The following is a 23,746-nucleotide window of genomic DNA, read 5'->3' as shown; positions in this document are numbered from 1 at the left end:
GTGGTGTGAGAAGCTACAAAGTCCTTGACTTAGTGTAAACGCTGCTCAGCAACAACTGAAATATCAGTGTGTTATCAACATTATTTTTTCTCATCCTAGATCTAAAACACAGCACTGTACCAGCTACTAGGAAGAAAATTAACTCTACCCCAGCCGAAACCAGGACAACTCCCAAAACCACAGGGAAGAACAGAGAGGAAACAAGCACTTAAATCTTTTTGAAACGCTGTTATGAAACATTTTGTTCAGAAACCAAAGAGTTTTCAAAAAAATGAATAAACATAGTAAATACAGCATTGCTTACATGGAAAAACTGTGCATTGTCGTTCAATGTAAATAAATAAAATGTAATGCTCTGATTTTAAAATTTTTCTGCAAACATTAAGCTTGCTGATAATCACAGTATAAATCATAGCATATACTGAAAAATTAGCAGAAGCAGCTGAATGAATAATGCTCAATTGTCCAGACATAGCAACATAGCAGAGTTTTTTTTAGATCAGCTACAGATTTTCTTATTCAACATTCTTATTAAGATAAACATACTGTGATACGCTGCAAGATCATAAATGTATAGGAAACAAGTTCATTCAGTAAAGTTAAATATCCCTTTATTTCCTGTGAATTTTTTTGCAAGTCTTCTCTTCAGTAAACACCTTGCATTCCTCAGCTGCAATACTGCGGGCTTGTACTTTCATTCCCTGTCACGCTTCAGAAATGCCTCTTCCTTTATCCTGTGGGTCTCTGTTGTTTGGTGCTCTCTGACTACAGTCCAGGCAGGAGGCAGTATCCTGATACTGCTAATTCTGTGCAGGCAGGTGAGAGGGAATAACTAACCACAGATTTTTTTCTGAAATCTTTCCCCCAGGAAGAGTTATTCGGATGTTTGTTCTGTCCATCCCCAGTTTCTGTGAAATCTGTTTAACTTGATATCCCTGAGACCTCTTATCAGTTCAGTTTAAAAAAAAAAAAAAAAAAAAAAAAAAGTCGAAAGGCAATCCCTAAGGGACAGAGTGATGCAGGTGGACATAGAACTTAATATCAGAATATTATTTTCCTTAGAAAGGGAGACTAATGCATCTAATGAGTGAGGAGGAACCGTAGGGGGAAGTTCTTGTGGCTTTGTCATGGTTGGGGTGTGTGTCTGTCTGCATGTTTGTTATTTTGGCCTTTTGTTTTAAGGCGACATCTACTTATGTTTTTTTGGTTGCTTTTTATTTTTTTTTATAACTTGTATTAAACTAGTTTACTGGAGATCCATTCTCTCCTGCTTTTTAGCGGATAATCAGTGAGAGAGTCCATTATTTAATCCTGATACATTTTATAACTGATGAAGTATTTTGGTATCTAACCTTGATCCTTCTCCTGACTTTAGTTCATCCTAAGTGCTTAACCTGGAACTCTTGGCGATTTTATTTTTAATTAGTAGCCCACATTAAGTCACTATAACAACATGCCAAAAATAAGTAAGAATTACTAGAAAAGCCTAGCTCTTGCCTAATTGCTGCTAGGTACACAGTTGAGGAATTAACACAGGACAAAACTCCTGCTATTGTCTGGGATAACTTAGTGCTAGTATTTGACTTTAATGCACCTTGCAGAATACTTTTGGATATCTTTAGTTGTTATGTAATGACAGACATTATGCTGAGAAACACTTCCTCATACTTAACTCTTCCCACCTAGTTCATCAGTTCAGTTTAAGCTATCAATAGCCAAACTATTAAATTATTTCATATTTGTATTTTCAAGTCCTTATTGCAAATAGAAGGTTGCTTAGTCTAACAGTAGAACTGTTATTTCTGGGAGTCATGCAGGTTTGTGACGTTACAGTAGTCTGGATATTGGCGTTCTCTTCTCTGAAACCAGAATGATAGCCTTGCTCTTTTTGTAGACCAATGTTGTAAAATACTGTTAAATAATAATGATTATGTCTGAGCAGACTTTTTTTCTTGATTGTGTGCGCAGTACTGCTTTGTGTGAACTGGTTATTGTTCGCTGGTCTACAGTTGTATTATAGTAGATTAGGTCCAGTGGGTGGCGTTTATATCACGGTAAAAAATGGGCATTCAGAAAGAATGTAGCACATTCTGATTTCAAATTTCTCCTTTCCATACATTTCTGAAGACTTTCCTGCATTTACTCTTGGTATCTCCCAGGTAATTTTTTTCAATTGTAAATATCAGTTAATTTAAGAGATGATTCAATGCTTAAAGTATTTCTGCTTCTAGTGGACTTTTACCCTGTTCCATTCTTCTGTTCCTTTTCTGCTTATTTGTGCAGGCCAGCATCCTTTTTTTTTTTTCCCCTCAGCTGAACCATTGCTGCATTACTTAAGCAGTCAACTTTCAGCGAAAATTATTAACTGACTAAATAAAACACGTGAGGAGTCTGATGGATTTGCACGCTTAACTGTTACATGCAAAATAGACTTAATATGCAGAATTGCTTAGATTGTTTTTCCCTGAAGTCAGGATGTGTAAGGATTCAAGTAGCTGACGCAATACATTTACACTTACTTTTTCTTGAGTATCTTTCCCCTCATGTTATTACAATTATTCCTGTATGAGGAGTAGAAATTTATCTGACATTTTGTAAGGACGCTTGACACGTCTGTAGGGTTATCATTTGATTGATTTTTCAGGTTGATAAATGGGAACGTGACTAGGCTCTAGAGACATTAATACTCTGGCCCTATCTCAGCGTTACCAGACTTAATCTTACCAGGAAGCAGAGATACTTGCACTAAAACAGTACTGTTCAGCAACAATATTAAAAATGGAATTACTGCATGAGGAAGGAGCAGTGGAGGGAGGTCACTGGCTCACAGCCTCTACATTAGTATCTACATTATGTGCTGGGATAAGATGCTTCTATCTCTGAGCTAGCTTTGAACCTAAGTGGTGAAACCATACAAACTGTTTGAAAAACAAAACCTAAAAACTACATGCAAACTGGTAAAACCACTGTTGTGGATATCTGAGTAAAGATCCATGGGTAGGATAATCCAGTTTGGGTGCCTGTTAGGAAAAATACACACCAGGCACACTTTCTTATGTGAGAGCTGAATTCTGTGACTGTGCCAGGTCCCCAGCTTTTTGGTCTGTGGCGAAGGGCAGAGCCCATTGAAGTGTGCTAGTGCTCTCTGCTAACTGGGTAGGCCTAACTGTCTTCTGTCAGCACAGAACAGGAAAGACTTATTTGCAAATTTAGGTGCGGTTATTTTGCAGAGTGTATACAGGTAAGTGTGTTTGAAGTATAGCTTTGGGGTAAATTGGACTTTACAGCCCTCTGGTTAGAAGTATGTCTAAGCATTATAGTAGAACATTATCTGACCTAAGCCAGGTATGTTTACACCAGATTCAGCCATAGCAATGTAATCTCATGTCTTAACTTTTTAACAAAACTTATTTGAATAGAACTGTAACACTCTGCTTAACTGAGAGGGTTTTCCTTTTGCCTTTCAGCTGATGCAGCCCAACAGTTTCAGTATGCGGTGAGAGTTATCGGAAGCAACTTTGCTCCTACTGTTGAACGGGATGAATTTCTTGTAGTGGAGAAAATAAAGAAAGAACGTAAGTGCATCTTTGCTTCTTCCTTAGAAATAGGAATGGAAGTTCTTTAGGAAGTTATTTGATTAGTTTATTCCTCTGAAAATGGGACAATTCTGCCTCACAGATAGTTATCTAATCTGTTATTAATGCTCACTCCCTGAAAATCTCACAGTGGACATTCCTTTAATTCCCTAGTGAGTATTCCTGAGTGGCTATTTGTATTCACAGCTCAGATTTTTCTGAATGCTCATCTTAGACTTCCCTTGCTACAATTCACTTTGTATCTTAGCCACCATGACCATAAAGAACAATTAATACTGCCTTCCTTTTACTTTAATAGTACTCAGACTTTATGAATTCTTTTCAGAAGCCTGATGTATTTGTGATGAGCACTTCAGAAATATTTCAGTTTGGCACAATTAACTTCAGGAACACCTGTGTGACTTGCTGAATGAATATCCTGGGAATTGATGGAGTTGTTTATGTGACTTACCTGGTATTTCTTGCCTTCAGTTTCTCTACAAGTTTTCTGCAACCACCTTGTCAAAATCAATACGTTAGTCTGTGACAGTGTAAGTTTCGTTCCAGTTAGATTCCATTGTGCTCTATGCTGCTCTGAGTCAAGTGTTGCACCATATGAATCCAATGGAGATGTGATGCATTCTTCCTGAAAAGCCAGATACTGCTTTCAGCAATTATCTGCTCTACAGTAGACTGTCCAGAAGCAATTACTTGAAATATGCTAATTATATCAAAGCTTTGTATTTGAGCTTTGACTATTTGGTCAGGGAGATTGAATTAGGGTAACTGAAGTCAGGGGTTGTAACTGTTTTAAAATACAGGTGTATTCTTTGCTAGCACAGGGCTTCCATGGATTGCTGACAGGCAAATCAGCCCATCAGAATTTCTCTAGATGCAACTCCAAAGCACTGGAATCTACAGTATACACTTTCTGCATGATGACTTTCTACATGCTTTGGCTAGTACTAGACAGCACAGTATATATTCTTTGGGCTTATTGCCAGGAGTTCTGAAGAGGGCTAACTCCCTCATCTTCCTTCTCCCCAACTTCAGCCCCTAGGCTGATGTTAGTGGTCATGTAACAACTGACTGGCTATATCCTTCTAACTTTACATTTATTTTGGAGTTACCGTGCAGGAAGTGACTTATTTGGCAAAGTGTACTTAGCAGTGGCTTTTTATGCTAATTAATATTTCTAACGTTTAACAGCATTTTTTTATTATTGCAAAGGTTTCTTCAGATGTTTCTGTTTTATCTTTTTTTAACATGGCTTTTCTGAAGACATCTTAAAGCTTGAAGATGTTTTTCCTCTGAGTAAAGACTTCTGTTATATAACTTGCAGTGATTGAAACTTCGTTTTCTTAATATATAAAAGTTGTGACCTTGGAATTCTGCTTGACTTCGAGCAAGTGGCATTACTACTTTTGTTTCTTGCTTTTGTTGCCTAAAATAGGAACAATTACACTTAGTTTTTTGAAGGGCTCTTTAGCATTCTTTAACCCTGATTTGAGTTATGTTTTAATTCCTTAAACCTACAGAATGACAGACTAGACTTTAATAGGGCACTTATTTAGAATGTATATTTTGATTGCTTTAATAAAAACAGGTCCTTACGTTGCATTAATTCTGATGCAAGAATTTGCTGGAAGCAGATAACATGAAAACAGGCAAAACTGTATGGGTAAATAGAGTTAGGCATCAGAAACAGTTAAGCATCATTAAGCTTTCTTGGGTACATTTTCCAGTTTACTAAAAATACATAATTTCTGACATGAGTACTACTTTCAAATTTTTTTTTTTTTTTTTCAGTTGTGCGACAAAGAAGGGAAGCAGATGCTGCTCTGTTTTCAGAACTCTACAGAAAACTCAGTTCGCAGGTAGTGTAATAAATTTGTAAGAGTAAAGAAACTGAAAGCACACATATGCATCCTTCTGACATTATAGAGTTGTTTTGGAGAGTGCTCGCATCATTAAGAATATTTTTACTGAGGGGATGGTTAAATACTGGAACAGGTTGCCCAGGAAAGTTGAGTCTCCATCCTTGGAGACAGTCAAAACCTGACTGGACAAAGTCATGGGCAAGCTGCTGCATATGACCCTCCTGTGAGCAGAGGGGTTGGATTAGACTGTCTTCAGTGGCTTCAGAGGTGCCTTCCAACCTCAACAGTTTTGTAATTTTTGTGAATACATTTACAAGTTACGTTTGTTTTTTTTTTACTATGAGCTGTTTGCTATTAACTAAAAATTATTTTGAATTTAATTGTAAATCAGAAGAGAATAAAAAGTGCATATTTAATTTGAGTCCAGTTACATGTGAAGGGGTGTCATATGAAGGAAGGAACTGTCTAAAAATAGAAGTAGTAATTTTATATGTAAACCTGATGAATTTTCTCATTGTCATTTATTTTACAGCAATGCCTTGCAAGTATACAGATTTTATTAATCTAGGGTTCAAACAGTCCTCATACTTCTGAATTTTTAAGTGCTCCTAGTCTTTAATGTTGAAGGTTAAGGGTTTGCTGACTTTGGTTCTACTAACACCAAAGAATACTACATGTTGATATTCTGACAAAAGATGTTGGTGTATAGCAAGCCCACACTGCAGGAAGATGGATCAGGTGAAAGGGAGGAAGGTTGCAAGTTTAGAAATTCAGCTGAGGTAGGTGAAAACCAACTGCTGCTAATCTGTCCTGAATTCTCCATAAAATTGAGTATTTAGCAAAGCAGAATATGGTGGGCAGTAATAAAGTAAGATCTCCAGTTGTCACTTGCACATACCTAAATTTTGACAACAAAAATCAGTTAATGTAAAAGACGATGTTTTCTGTATAACAGAAAAAATTGTCCTTATTTTGCTCTTTGTATTTAGGAGAAATATTTTTCTCTGTTCTTCTGCTCTTTATTCAGTAATTTACGTATAGATTATAGCTGAGTTTTACAGGATAATACTAAGATTTTAATGTTACAGAAAATTGATTCTGTGGAGAGTATGATTAGTCAGAACTCAGTTCTGCTCATCCATACTTAACTTTATGCATTAGTTGTTAGTGCATGGCTAAAGTGACTGTTTAACCCTTCCTGTTTTCCTTATCCTGTGGGTTTGTGTATTATTTACATTGGTTTGTATAGTGAAGCAAGTATAATTCATTTGCAGACACCTGTTCAGATGACATCAGCCTTTGGTTTTCGCCTCTTCTTATGTGTATTGCACTATGTGATCTTGCTTTTTTAATACAGATTTTCTTTGGTTTTGTAGCTTATGTGCTATGTTGCCATACTGTTGCATTTGGCCAGCAACATAGCTGCAGAGCATAATGGCTGTAAACTTTGAAACAAAATGCCTTGTCTGTGTTCATCAGTTTGGTTGTTCTTCCGAATGTAATACAAGTGTACATGTATCTCATATTTTGCTGCCTCCTCAAATGTTTGAGGTTCTCTTAACCTTCTTTTTTTTTTTTTTTATTGTGCTAGCATCTTGCGTACATGAAATGGTATCATCTGAATACTGCCTTCCTTAAAAATCACTGTGCAATTATTGTGCAGTCTGCTGTTTTATTACTAATGGTGGACAGTAATTTCTTTTTCCCATGAGCTTAGGAAAGGGCACAGAAGGAACATGCATTTTCTGAATCAATAAGGCTTTTTCTTCCTCCAGCAATTCTTTTGAAAGCAGCTCGGAGAAAGAAAAAAGCTTGTGTGAATCTGTTGTAACTTTGTTTCATCCATTACTCTAAAAAGAAAAGGAGGTCAGTGCCTGTTTCAGTGGCAGCTTGCCAGTTGAGCAAACTGTGCTTCTTGAGGCACTTAAGCTTAGTCTATCCTGGCTAGTAGAAGAAGCAGTAACATTGCTGCTGCTTCTTCACCAGTCGTTAATGTGTTGCTGGACTAGTTATTTGCGACAGATGCAATACCTCTACTTTTTGCTTGTTATTGAAATCAAAGCAGGAGTTAATATGCTTCTGCTCTACATAATCATATAGAATGTCTCTTCTTAATCTTACGTAACCATACAGAGCTTTGGTAAGTTTGGTTAGTGGGCTCTGGTTCTGAAAAATGAAATGTTCTGTGGCCAAAGTTCTTGGGCTGTGTAATATATACACACAAATTGCATAATTTGCAAAGAAACAGGAAAAATAGGAAAAGATGAGAATGGAAGTGTGTTTAAAAAACAATTTCAAAATTACCTTGAAAGTCCTTCTTGCAAGACTGATAGCACTGAGTTACATTGCTTCGTAAGGGATGGAATCTTTGTTGAATCTTGGTATGACTAAAGTTTCCTTTCTATTCAACATTGCTTAGTATTCCAGACCGTAGCCTGATCAGTATTGAGAAGGGAACATGTTTGAGTTTCTTTGACTTAGTCCACTCCTTAATGTCCATTACGAGGTTCTACGTTCCTGGTCAATACAAGTGCAAGTGTTAGTATCACAGAACTACAGAGTAACAGATCTACAAACGTATGTGTATTTAAGACATTTTAATATTTGCTGTAACTCGTCAAAGTGTTCTTTTTGTAGCTTGGGCTTTAGCCTTGTTCTGTCTTCTGCTGGTAAGCTTTCTGCTGAAATCTAAAGCTGTTGAGAGTGTTATTCCAACAGTCTGTATGTATCTGTCTGTTTGTTTGCTAAAGACTATCTTGAATATTCCTCAAGTTTTGTGTTAACTGTATCTATCTTAAGCTGTGAAAATTTTGGTAGCTTTCTTAAATGACATTTAAAGTAATTAGAGATGGAAACAAACTTCTGAAGCCTTCCTATAAAGGAGAGTGAAAGGGAAAGTGGAGAAAAGACAGTTCTTCGCTTAAAATTGTACCAAGAGTTTTCCTTCTTTGCCTTTGTGTTAAAGTAGCAACTGCATCTGAGTAGCATCAGCATCTGAGATGTTTTAAATAGTGAGTGTGTGTGGGAATGCTGGTAAAATTTCAACTCTGTATAAACCTTTTTCTGAATAGCTATGGATTTTAAATTGAGTGTACTTGCTCATCTCTGAGCAGATGAGAGTTTGTGATTTGAAAACAGTGGAGAAAATTCATAAGATTAGCAATACAGAGGCTGCATTGCACATTCCCAGTTTACTTATATGGGTACATTTTATTAGGCTGGATAATCTTAAAAATAAAAATCCATTATTACCAAGAGTGAAAACAAAGTCATTTTTGTTTGTCTTCATCTGTTTTTTAAAGGGCATTTTGAAAAACAAATGGTCAATACTCTACCTCCTGCTTAGCCTTAGTGAAGATCCACGTAAGCAGTCTAACAAGGTGGGTAAGGAGACCTTCGTTACTTCTGAGAAACAGTAAATGTGTCTATTTTAGACGTCATTAAGAATCACTATCCAGACTTTAACAAACGCCTCAGGTTGTGCTTGTGGTGTTTGTGTGAGGCTGAAAGGAAGAACACACTTGAAACAAGAATGTGCAATTTTTTTCTGTGTAATTTTTTTTATTCTAAGTAAATATATAAATACGAGCTGTCCAACATTAGTAGCTGAAGTTGTAACATTGTTAAATGGGTGGGGGTTTTGTTTGCTTTTTGCTTGGTGGTATAATGTCTGCTCATGTACTAATGAGTTTGAAATGGAGTAGGGAGAGCAAAATTCCTTCTTCGGTTGCAGCTCTGCTAGCACCAAAGTGCTTTTTGCAGCTATTGCTAATGACAATTTGCAGGCAAAAATAAATTATATTGCTAAAAATACTTTTGCTTACTGTTAGGGACTTGCTTTTTTGTTTTTATAATTGTAACAACGAACTTTTTGTTGCATGAACATGGCCTTCAGTTATTGTTTGCATTCTTGAGTATTACACTCCTGTTAACTAGAGACATGACTTAAAGCAACTCACAAATCTTTTCTTTTTATTCCTCCCTTTTCAAATCCTTTCCTTTTCAGGTATCAAGTTATGCCACGCTTTTTGCTCAAGCATTGCCACGGGATGCTCACTCAACTCCCTATTACTATGCCAGGCCTCAAAGCCTTCCATTGAATTACCAAGACCGCAGCGCTCAGTCTGCCCAGAGTTCCTGCAGTATGGGGAGCAGTGGGATCAGCAGCATCAGCCTGTATGCCCTGAATGGGCCAACGCCCACTCCACAATCACTCCTTCCAGGGTAAATTAAGATGTTCTGCCTTACAGATAGGTTTGGAGAAGACTAGAGATTATCTGGATTTTTTTTTTCTTTTTTTTTTTTTCCCCCTTTCCTTTATTCTTCCTATTTTTATGCCATTGGAAATTCCACTGTAGAAGCATAGGAACAGTTCTCAATAGCAGGTGCTGTCATATGACCATAGAAAGCCATAAATCGCTGGCCAATTGTATCCATTCTTAAACTTAATCATAGCTGTCTACTGAACAGCTGATATCTTATTGGATCTACTTCTTGTGGATTCATTCTAGGGCCAAGTTCTTTTCCAGATTTCTCAGTTCTCTGAAATCATTTAAAACAGTCTTTATCTTTCTTCTGTAAACACCTTAGATTTAGAGTCCTCACTCAAGTTCCTTTAAAAAAGCATTCCATATCTGGTGTCAAATTAGTAGACTTGACATCCTCCATTTTCAAATCGGTGACATTTCTTGCATGGTCTGACTTTCTTATAAACGTGTTCACAGCACACTGGCTGCTGTACTGGAGCACTCTCGCATCTTGAGTGAATAGGGTTTTTTTTGGGGAAAAAATTGGTAAAAGAGTTAATTACAAAAATTACCTTTTAGAAAAAATCCTAAACCACCTGCTGTTCAGCAGTGGTTGAATTGTCCATTTGTACCAACGTGAATCTACATATGGAACCAAAACATGCAAATACCAAATAGTTCAGATTTTTGAGTAAAATCTGGCCGTTGTAAGCCATGATTATCTATTGACTTTGTTAAATAAGCTAACACAGAAAGTAATATGCTCAAAATCTGAGCCCTTCTTGTGCCATTGGATATAATGTTGTATTACTCTTACAGCTCTACAAAGCTGACAGATGCACTGCACTGACTCTGTGTTCTATGGAGGGAAAATGAATGTATGTTCGTAGTCTGTGAAAGAGAGGGAGTGGTTCAACAGTGACTCTGCAGTTTGTGCCTGGAAATGCATTGCCTCATAGAGATCAAGCATGGAAAAGTAAACAGAACGTTATGAAACTTCTGAAAGTGAAGGTTATACTTGCCTTCATAGCTGTTTCAACCTTGAATGGAAAAAGTCTGGAAATAAAGCCTTTGTCCAAAAGTGATGGGGCGGTACTGCTTTTCAGAAACTGTAGTTAATGTCAAAAAGACACACAAGAACTTAAAAGGGAAAAAAATAATCTTAAGGGGTGCAGGAATGAGTAAAGCCCTATTATTTTGTCCCAATAGAAGTTTCATGGGTTATGATTTGACCAAATTCCTAATATAAGGCTAATTTATGGAAATTTTTATTAATTTCTTTCCTTTCTCATAATTGGAAAAGAGAATGATACCATCCTCTTGTCTCTTGATTTTTCCTTCCCGCCCCCAACAGTTTGGAAACAAACACAAATTCACAATAGATGCATTTTCAGAAAGTACCACAGCTTTATTTGAGTTGAAGATTTTTGTTTTAATACATTGTATTTGACATGATTAAATTCATATTATGGAAATAATCACTAGTGCTGACATAACTGGATTTTATTGTTATTAATATGCTTTGCAACACACATACTTATTTCACTTTGTCAGTACTAGGTTTGTATGGTGTATCTGGGACACATAAGTAGAGGATTTCTTTTAAACTAGGAACAACAGGGGAGGACTCTGCCCCACAACTGAGTAAGGAAGTGGGTGGTAGATCAGATTAGTAAGCAGAAGGTGATGTGGTCGAGAGACCTTAAAATTGGCAGAGCAGAAGGGGATCACCCAAGTGTGTGCACACAAGTGAGGAATGTGGACAGGACAGCTTTATGGGGAAATTCTCCTGCCTTTTCTGGAACATCAGCACAACTTTGCTTGAGTGCCTGCCACACTAACACATGCAGCATGGGGAACAGACAGGACGACTGTAGACTGCCTCTTCAGGAGGAAGCAGGCAGGATCTTCAGGCAGCTGGAAGGAGCCTTACATTTGCAGGCCCTGGTGCTCATGGGGGGCTTTCATCACAGCAATATCTGCTGGAGGGGGAGTGCTGCAGGGCGCAACCAATCCAGAAGGTTTCTGAAGGGTGCTGATGAGAATTTTTTGACAGAGGTGATTGAGGAGATGATGAGAAGGGTTGCTTTGCTGGATGTGGCTTTTTTACAGACAAGGAACAGCTGACTGGGGGGAGCCTTGGCTGCAGTGATCATGAGATGGTGCAGTTCAGGATTCTGAAAGGAAGACACAGAGCAAAAAGCAGGATCCTATCCCTGGACTTCAGGAAAGGAGACTTGGGCCTCTTCCAGGATCTGCTTGGGAGAATCGCATGAGACGCTGCCCTGTAGAAAAGAGGGTTTCAGGACAGAACAGAATAGAATAGTTCAGTTTGAAGGGACATACAATGATCAGCTGGTCCAACTGCCTGACCTAGGAGCTGGTTGATATTCAAGCATCGCCTCCTTCAAGCTTAAGAATGGTCCACCCCGACAAGTAGGAATTCACACAGCAGTGGCAGGAGGCCTGCATGTATAAGTTGCTCCTGACAAAACTCGGATGTTAAAAAAGTATAAAAGATGGAAGCAGGGTCAGGTGCAGTGGGGCATCCAGGGTGCCCGCAGGGGCAGAGGCACTGAGTGTGCAGGAAAAGCCCAAATTTGCCTAGAGCTGAATCCATCAAGGGACATGAAGGGCAATGGGCAACAAGTACATAAGCAGTAAAGGAAGGCTGGATACCTGCTGCTCAAGGGGCAAGGGCTGTGATGACAGAAGATGTGGAAAAGGCTGAGATACTTGGTGCTTTCTTTGCCTTGGTCTGTGCAGGTAGTACCAGCCTAGGACCCCTAGGCCCTTGGGAAAGTCTTCATTGCTCCCAATTTACCTTTGGCAGAAGATGATCAGGGCCCATGGGACCTGATGGGATGCATCCACAAGTGCTGAGGGAGCGGGCCAGTGTCATTGTGAGGCCACTCTTGGTAATTCTTGAAACATGGCAATTGGTGGAGGTTCCTGAAGACTGGAAGAAATCAAATGTCTCTCCTTTCTTCAAGGAAATTACAGGCTGGATAGCCTCACCTCAACAGTGAATCACACTTGAATCCACAGTTTTGTGGAATTACATTTTTTTAAAAAAAATGTGTTGATTTCCAAATGTTTACATTCAGCTGGGAGAAGGGGGAGGAATGGTCAGCAGCAAAAATCCCTTGCATATATTTTCAACTTTATTTTTCATCATCGTGGTACAGAAATAATCAGAAAGGTAACTTCTAGTTGTAATGTTTTTCATGTTGAAGACTATTTTTTGTGAGAAGAATTGACAAGTTTGAGAGGAGGGGAAATTGGAGCTTGTCTAGATGTTCCCTCCTTGATCACATCTTCAGGCACTTGATACAAACTATCCTAAACATGGTGCAGCAGGAAAGTGAACTTTCTACTCCTCCTACTCCTCCTCTATTTTTCTTTAGTTATTTGGCATGTAACTACAGTTTCAAGTAATAACAAAGCTTAAGTATTGGTTGTTTGTTATGACTATTTTTTATTATTATTATTATCGTTGGCTTCACTTTTAATCCCTTTCAGCATGTCTACACAGTTCGGTGTGGACAAAGTCAGTCCTTGATAGGAAGTCTGTTTGTCAAATTCATGCCTCCTTTCTTTTCTACAGTTTGGTATTTTTTAGTTGGGTTTTGGTTTTTTGGAAATGTAGGCTTATAGATTTATTTTTATATATATATATATATATATAAATTGCTTGTATGTTCTGCACCTTTTTTTGAAGGTTCCTTTATTAAAGAAAAAAGACAACCAAGCAACAAAACATTCACAAAAAGTAAACTCAAGCTTGGGGCTTTTTTCAAGATTTGCATACCCCAAACCAGCTGATGAATCAAAGAATCAAAATTTTTAAAGTTGTTTCATGTTTTTGTCCTTTTAGGCAATCCTATCAAGCTCCAGGCGTCGGAGATTGCCTCCGTCAGCAGTTAGGGTCACGTCTCGCATGGACTCTAACTGCAAGCCAGCCTTCTTTACAAAGCACTACCTCAAAAGGTTTTTCAAACACAGTCTCCCGTGGCATGCCAAGGTCAAGGCGAGAAGGGGATACAAGTGGTGAGCAAAGATGTATTTGTTAAGGACACATTTTTACAATTGTTACCTATATCCTCCATTATTTTTTAATGCTTTTCAAATAGTTTTAAAGCATGTTTAATTTTTCAAGGACTGTTTTGCTAAAATGTATTCAATAGAAGAATATAAACAATTATGCAAGGCTAGTATATTTGGCCACTATCTCTTTGGCTGGTTAATTTCTTTTTGCAGCGATTGGTTTGGTAATGTGTTCTGGTCCTCTTAAAAGGCTGACTTCATTGCAGTGTTTGTCAGAATCAAGTGATTGCGGTTTATAAATAATGATCACTCTTGATGATCAGAAGATGCTACTGTTTTTAGAAAGTCAAAGAGAGCATAGTGAATAGAACGTGTTGAAATAGACTCATCCATTTGTGATTCTGTTTTTGAAAACTCAGAAATGTGCACTGTAATATAGAGCTCTTAAATCTATTTTTCTTTAAATTAGCACACTGTTTACATTGGTTGTATTTAGAGCAGTTAACATAAAATATGGTCAGTTAAATAAAAAATAAATGTTACTAATTTATTTGCTTGATTAATTGGCTGTAAACTTGAAACTGATACCTAGAGCGTCTATTCTGAAGTTACACAAGTTTAACTAAGGAGAAATTGTTTAACAGATGAACTCTGTGGCAATTGTCGATAAGTTTCAACCTACTCTAATTTTACAGTAAAAGTGGGAGACTTCTGAATAAGAGACCTAATGGCAGATGATGTCATCTTAAGGTGCTGTTACTCTGGCAAAGAAAGATAAAGATTTGTGGGGTTTTGTTTGTTTGGTTGTTTTTTTAAATAATTCCTATATAAAGAAGTGTAGATAGTTAGAAGCTAAAATATAGACTATCTGCCAGCCCCTGCCTCTTTCTGAGTAACCATGTACAAAGCCACGGCTCATAGACCAAAATTGTACTGGTATATCTGAAGGCAGCATTTGGCATTTAGAACCTAATTAAGAATACTGTTGATGTGCAAGAGGATGTGCATATATAAAGTATCTATAAATATATATATATGTATATATAAAGTCTAGCACTGCCTTTTATTTTTGCTGTACTAATTGCCATAAAGAGCGGTACAAACCTGTTCCATTCAGTCAGCCAACAGCCGTGACTTTTGATTCTTATGTGGGATGGGTATAAGGACTGGCAGTTGTCTTAAATGTAGTCAGTTGTTGATGCAGAAGTAGAATTAGGACTGCATTCAGAATATAAAAGGCTGTTTTCAGGAAGATATATTTCTATGCATATAAAATTCTTCTAACTAATGAAAAGGGTGGGGTTTTTCCTCTAAACTTGGTTGCTGTTAATTGGACTTTTCTTATTGCTACATTATGATCGAGAGCATTGTGTGGTTGATATTAGTACCTGTTGTATTATTTACCAATTAAAGAAATGTGCACTTGAATTTTTTACCATTTCACTAAAGAGTTCCTCAAAGGGGCTAGCTGCTCTTCTGCACATCATAGTATTATGAGGCCAGTCTGAATTTTAAACAGCATCTTGAGGTGATGGTTACTTTTGCCAAAATAAGAATAGAATTTATTTTTTGTTGGTTTTATTCTAAGAAGGTGGTTCATTGGGGAGGTAAACTGATGAGAGTAAGAGTGCTGTCAAATTTGGGAGAAGCATGTTTTACTGTCTCAGTTTCTGGATAGTTGTTGAAATTGTTTCATTATTGGTATCTTAAATGACTTTACAAAAGTAGAAGGTGCTGTTTTGCCCAGAAGAGGTGGGCGTTGTTGGTGGCCTGCACAGCATCTTTTTTAATCATCTGTTTCCTTTAAATCAATAAATAGCCTAATTCTCAAACATAATCTAATGTCTAACTAGAGATACGAGCCAGAAGCAAACTGTATGCTGCAATAGCAAAAGCTTTACTAAATCAAAGTTGTATCTGTCTTCAGAAACAGTATTTATACTTTTTTGTTTGCCAGCTCTATAGCTGTTATGCAGCTGGCAGTCTGATTTTTACTGAGCAGTAGCATGTGATTGAAAGCCAGTATTAAACAAGCAGCTCTTCCTTCTGGATTAACTCTGTTTTCCTAGCTGAATGTAGAGGAGATTATTCTGTAAGTCCCATTTAACAACTTCAGCTGTTCCTAGAAAGGTAAAGTTATTACAGTGCTTGCCTTAGAACTTGCAGTGGTTATTGAATCAGGAAAGATAACAAGTTTAAGAACTGGCTGAAGTGTTGGTTCAAATATAACATGCCCAGTGTCATACAAGCTCACTTGCTCTCAGAGAATTCCAGGTACTGGTAGAGGCAGATAAATGGAATTCTTGCCTTTCCTGTCAGGTTGTTAACAGGACTTAAAACATTTCTTTACAGGGTATAAACATAGGCTTTCTCTTTTCTTTTTTTTTTAGCTAGGGTTCTAAATAGCTTATTGAAATTGCAATCAAAACTACTTGTCTCAACAAATCTAAATACTGTTGTGTTTTTTCTTTCTCTTCCTAGGCTCTGTTGAAATAACTGAAGCAAATCTTGTAAGAGATGTTTTGTATGTCTTCCAGGGGATAGATGGCAAAACCATAAAAATGTGCAATTCTGAAAATTGCTATAAAGTGGAGGGAAAGGTACTGTATGGTGACTTGCATTTCATATGTGAGCAGAGAGGTATATGGGAGAAAAATAGCCATGAAAAAGATATAAAAAAGTTAAATACTATCACAAGTCTTTACTTCCTCCATATTTTTTCCCTTTTTTTTTTTTAGTACAACAGAGTACTTTCAACAGTATCAATTTAAAATTGATTGTATAGATTAGGTCCCGTAAAGAAACGGTAGCATTTCACAAGATGTGAATAGACTCCAAACTATTAAGCCAGTAGAAAGAGGCCTAAATTATAGCTTAGTTTGAGGATTTTTGTCATCATTTCCCCTCCCCGTTGTATAAGAGTGAATATAAAGCAGATGCAGGTGTTTGACCACATTATTACTGGATTAAATTTAACAGCCTGAGATGTGGGATGAATGCTAGCCACTTGATGTTATGGTCTTGATAACAACTTATAAGTGATTAGATGGGATCATGCTGATCACCCGAGAAAAGACTGGTGATAGAACTGAAGAAAGTGCTTTCAGCTCCTGTGTTTGATAGAAAATCCAACTGTGTGAATTTGAAGGAAGGTGTCAAATAGCGGGCAGAGGAACAGGAGAGAAGCCCGGGAGAAAGATCTTGTTTTAAGGTGGTGAGATGTTAAGCATATTTGCAATATGGAAAAAAACAAGGGTCAGATTGGGTCAGCTGAGCAAACAAAAAAAATTGGTGCTAGTTGCTTTAGCATCTTCTCCTTATTCAGTATTTAGACAGTACTGCATCACAGTTCAGTTTCAGCTGGCTAGTTGGTTTTTATGTTCTTGTTCAAATGGAAAGACAATGCTTCCAATTTTCACTTGTATGAAGACCTTTATACCACAAGAATATGATGTGGTCCTAAAATGGTGGGGAATTGATTCTGGGCCATTTCATGTGCCAAGAAAACAGCAGACTTATCTTAATCTTGATAATTGAACTAATTTTCTTTCCTCCATAATAATAATAGCAAAAAGTGAAATATATAATTGTTCCTCCTGTTACGTTATGATATTTAGACTTGCTTAATGGAGGGAAAAATGGAAAACACAAGTCTTTTTAAATCAGTTAAATTTTGTTAATAAAAAGTTTCTTAAGGATGTAATCTTATGTACCTGTAAATGCTGCAAAGTTTGTAATTCCTCAACACCTGCTCTGAGTTAATTATGTTCCATATATGTTAGATTATATATGGCAAAGGAGAGGTAGCATAATAGATTTTTATGGAGGAATGTGCAGAAAACTGGGTGATTGCAAAATTGGCACTATCGGTTTCATTAGCTTTCTGTGTAGTTTTTTATAACAAATAGGCTAGTTTGAGGTGAAAAACTTTTATTTAGTTTGAATTCCCAATTCTGTTAATACAGGGAGTTTGATTATTCAGATGGTTTGTTGTCAATAATGCTTTTTCCTGAGAACTTTGTGTCTTCAGTTATTTTTGTGAAGTCAGTTGTCTTCCATCCTTCTTCATTATGGACATTTGTACTGAGCTGCTGGACCTAGTGAAGATGAAATTGACTGACTAGAGCTGCAGCTGGAACTTTTTCTGATGAAGACCAAGATCATACTTCCTGTAGCTGTGTTGACTACATTAGGCAAAATAGTAGTCAAAGCATGTAGTTTTTCTTCAGCTGCGCAAAGAAAATGTCATGGTACACAGTCTGTTTTTTGCAGAAACACACTCCCCAAGCTGTTGTTCTTGCCTGAATGTTTTCTAATGTTAGTGTTAGTATTAGGTCTGTTGGTGACATTCAGCACTGCCTAAGCTAGCAGCTTCGGATTTGGTCTAAGATATACAACTGTAGTAACACCTAAGCAAGTTTGTTTGTTCCTCATTTGATTCCAGCAGATGTGTATTGTATTTACAGTCTCTGTATTTACAAGTGCTCTGTAGTTGCAGAATTCTAAATACTTCTTATGTCAGCTCTTTGGTTTTAGCTACAGGAAGAGTTTCTAACTGTGTCCAATTATGCTTGTTTGGGCTAGAATTTATTCTATAGAAGTTGTTCAAGAAGTTAAAACTGTGCCTGTAGCTAAACAAGAGGGCCAGGGACTGAACTCTGGACTTGCAACCAAACGCTGCTGCCTGGTTCAAGCCCACAATTCTGTGGCTAACACGCTCTGTAGCTGATTTTTATTTTAGAGAATATCTGTACTGGTGACTGAAAGGCTTAAAGAATGAGCTTTATTTCTAGTTCTTTGACAATCCGTTTAGCTTGTTATTGCATTTCCTTGCTTTGGTTTGGACTGTTCCAGCTGGCTGTCCAAGTTAAAAATTGTCCCACCTAGATAGAGGTGAGATAGTCCCAATTGCTGTGGGCAAAAGTCAATCTTTGCCTCTTGGCCTAATCTGTTAGTCAGATTGTTTGGGGTTTTTTTGTCCGATAAAATGTTGAAAACTTGGTGATGGCGTTCTTGGGTAACGTGATAAAATGTGGTACAAGCAAATCTCAAGAAGGGACAAGAGGAACAGGTCTTATGTATTGGTAAAGGAAGAAACATGCTGATTCAGATGAAAATTACAGTAGTAGTTAAATAAGGGTGTTGGGACTAAGGTAGGCTTGCAGGGTGAAGTGAGATACCTGGTGTAAGAAAAGTAGAAACAGACTAGAAGAGCTCAGAGGTACATGTGATTAAATAGCTTATAAAAGCTGTTACTGTCAGATTAGCCTTGGAATTTGGATTCTGTAAGTTTTGGTTCCTGATACAAAGTCTGACATTGGGTCGTTTGCCTTCTATTTAAGGTTTGTTTCATATGAAGTAATAACTAATTATTTTCTCTAGGTTTCTTCATTAGTTTCAGTCATTGACTTGTCTTCCAGAGCTCTAATATTTTCAGTCTTCCTGATTGTCGGGAAAAGATGAAGTGCAATTCTACATACTAACATTTCAGTTTTCTTCTGCTTTTCTGAAGGCCTTTTTGTTACTGCTGTAACTGCCTAATGTAAAAAGAGCATATGAATACTGTTACATTAAGATTTCCAAAAGGGAAGGTCACAAAGTTGCCAGTAGGTTTTTTGCTGCTGCCCTTTCAACACTTACGTGTATAAATTTAATGCAAATTACATGGTTGTCTGTCTGTTTGGCAACTATATCTACTGTAGAATGTAAAATGATTGTTTCCTGGCTGGCTTGTTCTGTGAGAGAGGCTTTCATGAAGAAACAAGTATTGCCATGGTTGATTTGACTTAATTGCAAGTTATTTTTTCTGTTAACTTTGTAGGTGAGTTTGTCCAAGTCTCTCAGAGATACTACAAGTAGACTTGCAGAGTTGGGATGGCTACATAATAAAATAAGAAAATACACAGACCAGAGGAGTTTGGATCGTGCATTTGGACTTGTGGGACAGGTAGGTCAGCTAAAAAATTGAATTCTGCTATAATATTTTGGTTTTGTTTCCCCCCTTAGAAACTACTGAGTAAATGCAGTACTAGAATGATGTGCAAACTTTGGATCTTGGATCATTCATCCTTTGATTTACTCCTTTTATGGACTGCCACTCTTGGTATGGGTCATAGTATGAAGGCAAGGGAGAGACATTTGCTCTTGCTGGTTGTAAGGAGTTGCCCCTGTCATTTGTAGCTGGAGAAAGTCTCATGCATAGATTCCTTTTCTTAATCTCTTTTTTTTTTTTTTTTAATCCATGTGTTTTTTAAGTACTCGTGCATGTTTGTAAACATTGTTTAAATGGGATGGTGGCATCCCTGAGCTAATTAATCACCAATTCAGTTGTTAGTGACCTATGCAGGAGACGCTCATGTCAGCTAATATTGATATTCATGTGTTAATACTGTACTAACTTACATAAAATGCAAATACCCCATTATTTTCTGCCCTTTCTTTTGAATACAGCATCAAAAGAATATTAATTTTTGTTTTTATAGGTTTCATCATCATGATTTGTAGTCTACAGTAACTTCACAGCTGCTGTAATACCCAAAACCACATTTACTGCTAAGGCATTCCCGTTTCCTCTCACTTGCTCCCTCTGTAAAACTGGATATTATCCCTTCTGAGTCGACAGAAATGTTATCCTTGCCTCTAGCCATAACATCCTACATAATCTGCCAAGAAATTGAAGTGCTTCTCCCTTCAATCTAATTTTTCTTAAGAGGTCAGTAGAGACACTGTAGTGCTTCCTACTTTTCTAATGTTTTATTCTGTTCCCTTCTGTCTCTTATTCTAAGTAACCCTTTTAGTTACATATAAATAATTATTATTCTAGTGATCCAATGCTGATTTCCATGTTTTATATGGTAGTGCTACTGTATATGCATTTTCTTCAGACTCTCCCCTTTATATCTGGGTGAAGTTTCTTATTCTTTATTTAGTAGCTTCCTGCTTATGCTTATTTTTGCTGTATCTGACTTTAATCTTCAAGTTTACAGTAAGGGGAGAACTTTAATTCTTCAGTGAATTTAAATGTGCAATATCTTAGCTACCATATGCAGGTTTCAGATCCTGTGCAGAAGGCTGTGCAGTTATCTAGCTGAATCTGCATAGCTTTAACGCTGATAATTTTGCTTGAGGCAAGCACTTATATGTATTTCTAGGACATAATTGTACAAATAAAAACATATATTCTACTCCTGCTGTCAGTATCTGGGCGAAAAGCATATATACCATTGCTCATCAAGGCTTTTATAGCTGACAATTTCAGGTGCTGCACACTGCATTAAGAATTTAGCACAAGAATATACTGTACATTCTAAAGCATCTTTTGCTTAACGTTTTAAAAGAATGCTTACATAAGCCCCTGTTTAAACCACATGTAGGAAAAATCAGTCACCTCTTCTATTATGATTCTGGTGACTGTGTTTTACCATGCAAAATGTCAGGTATTGACAATTATTAGGAGTAGAGATATAACAATATACTACACTTTAACATTATATTCTATATTCTTCTACCTTTGCTGCTTAGTATCTAAGTTCTACTTTATTCTTTTTGCTTTCTGAGGGCAATCAGCAATGAAATATGACTTGCCTTCTATTTTGCCATTTTGCCCATTTAGATCCAGTTGAGGTGTGGGCATTTTTTTTCTCTTGAATTTTTTTCTCTTGAACAAGCATTCTGCTTCCTTCCTGAATTCTCTTTTGCTGTAGACCAAATCAGAATTCTAGGATAATGTCCAGTTTTCCGTAACAGTTTGGGAAACAAAAATTGTAGTTTGCGATGCAGGAATTGGCACTGGATGTAAATTTTAACTTCTAAAGCGTCTCTGAAAAGTTGATGGCCAGTTAGATCCTAGATCATTTTGGCTACTAAAGTCAGTGATTACTGTTCTCACTTTTTGAGTAGTTGTATGGGGCCTTTGAATGTTTTCTTGGAGGCTTTACTCTGCCCTCTGTCTTGGCAAGTGCTAATTTAGTAGGTTAAAAAATGTACTGAAGAAGCAAGTGAGAAGAAATGAAAAGTGGAGTTACACGCAAGGGGATTTCTTTTTGCCCTTCAGTATCCTCTGGAATAAAATTAATTTCAAATTTCTTTCTAATTTATAATGTTGAGTTAAACAAAGGAACACTCTTTCCTTATAAAGGAATGGCAAGATTAATGTGTTTTTTGGTTTTTTGTTTTCTGGTTGTTTGGGGGGTTTTGTCCCCCCTAGGCTTCTTAGCCTCTTAGCAGTTAGGTCTCTTAGCAGGAAAGATGATTTGTTTTCTCCTTGTGCTTATAGCAATGATTTCTCCTTTGTACATACTGTATTGAATAAATATTTTACTTCAAGCTCTTGGGTTCTTTTTGTGAGGTTTTCTTTATTTTTTCCAAATTATTTTGACTGTGGTGACCTTTACAAGGGGTTGAGGGAGTCCCGGGGAATTTCCTATTAAAAAAATCCATTAAAATGGGTATCAAAACCATGAGCTAAGAATTGGTTAAGAAATCAATTCTGAAGAATTTATGTGTGCATGGAATTACTCTTAAAAAACAAACAAACAAACAAAAACATCTTAAAAAACCCCAAAAGTGCTTAAAGTCCAAGATTTTCAATTCAGTCCAAAATTAATGAGCCATATTTTTAATTCCGTCTTAGAAAATATGTAGCAGGATTTTTTTTAGTCTGTATGTTAGATTAAGAACACTACAAAAACAAAGCAAAATCCCAGGACCCCAAACTGTGGAAAACTATCTGTTACTAAACAAGTATTCTTCCGGGAACTGTTTTTAAAATCTGCCTTTATTTATTTTTAAACAACCTAAAGTAGCTGTCCTTCATTGTTTTACGAAGAAGAATCTTTGCTTTCGTTCAGGCCTGTTAAGTTCTGCCCATTTTATGGATTTCTTAGGCTATACTTGGTGTTATTTGTTTCTTCAATGCCAAGTGAAGAATTGTATACAAATTATAAAAGACCAAAAATTTAGAGTACTCGATCCAGCAGCACTTACTGGGAGTATTCTTTTATGAGCATTGTATTTTCTCGTTCATCTCATATAGTCTATACTGTAAATGTAATGATGGTTGCCTAATGTCTGTGTTCTGTTACTAGAGGCCTTCCTGAAATTGAAACTCTTACTTGTACTACATACTATATTTTACATAATCATTAAAGAAAACTTGTGGGTCATGTTATGATTTGCACATTCCTATGGTAATTATTAATGTCTTTATTGAGATGATATATCTATTTGGAGAGTTATGCTTATAGTTTAATATGTTGATAGAATTAAGACAGCAAGAAACAAAGTCACTTGACAATGCGTATGTATTCTTGGAAAAGGCCTGTGCATCTTTTAGGGAAGTACTTAGCCTTTGGCCAGTTTTCTAAAAGTTGGGTTTATGCTGAAACTTGTAGCTTGATTCCTCTTAGGAAATACATATCTACCTTCACAGTGTGGTGATAGGATAAAAGTTATCCTAGATTAAACCATGAAGACTTTTCCTGATTTTTTTTTTTTCTTCTTTTTCTTTTTTTCTCCTCTTTTTCTTACAGAGTTTTTGTGCAGCCTTACATCAGGAACTTAAAGAATACTACCGACTTCTATCTGTTTTACATTCTCAGGTAAATTAAGTGGTTCTTGTTTAACTTCTTATTTTGCTTTACATTATCTGAGTATCTCCTAAAAGGTATGCCTAGGCATCCCATTAGAAAGGGGAGGAGGTACGGCACTTTCTATTGACAGTAGATGCAATTCTCTAACTTGTACCTTTCTTACTCTTTGGATATATGTACCAATAAATATTTTTCTGTTAGAAAGTCACAGTTATTTGATGTATTACGTAAGCAAGGAATGTAATCTGTATTTCTAAGCCTCTGTCCCTTTTTTGCGTCCCTTTTTTGCATCCCTTTTGTCAGTTTCATCTTGTGTGATATCTTCATCATTCAAATCCCAAACAGCATGATACATCTTTTAAGGGAGGAAAAAAAAATATCTTTCTGTATTTAAAGCAATGTGTGGT

General features: G+C 36.8%; 1 protein-coding gene across 1 annotated transcript in view; it reads left to right on the top strand.

The window, feature by feature from the left end:
* TUBGCP3 (tubulin gamma complex associated protein 3) overlaps positions 1 to 23,746 on the top strand; it is a 53,910-nt gene that overhangs the window by 8,748 nt on the left and 21,416 nt on the right. Inside the window, exons 2-9 of the mRNA XM_056328630.1 lie at positions 3,468 to 3,575; positions 5,385 to 5,452; positions 8,758 to 8,835; positions 9,462 to 9,679; positions 13,580 to 13,752; positions 16,231 to 16,349; positions 19,571 to 19,696; positions 23,280 to 23,348. Coding sequence (XP_056184605.1) covers positions 3,468 to 3,575; positions 5,385 to 5,452; positions 8,758 to 8,835; positions 9,462 to 9,679; positions 13,580 to 13,752; positions 16,231 to 16,349; positions 19,571 to 19,696; positions 23,280 to 23,348 — 959 coding nt within the window. The remainder of the gene's footprint in view (positions 1 to 3,467; positions 3,576 to 5,384; positions 5,453 to 8,757; positions 8,836 to 9,461; positions 9,680 to 13,579; positions 13,753 to 16,230; positions 16,350 to 19,570; positions 19,697 to 23,279; positions 23,349 to 23,746) is intronic.

Source organism: Falco biarmicus, chromosome 2 (assembly GCF_023638135.1).
Source record: "Falco biarmicus isolate bFalBia1 chromosome 2, bFalBia1.pri, whole genome shotgun sequence".
Taxonomy (NCBI): domain Eukaryota; kingdom Metazoa; phylum Chordata; class Aves; order Falconiformes; family Falconidae; genus Falco; species Falco biarmicus.
The sequence above is the reverse complement of the archived record's forward strand: the minus strand, read 5'-3'. Positions and strand labels throughout refer to the sequence as shown.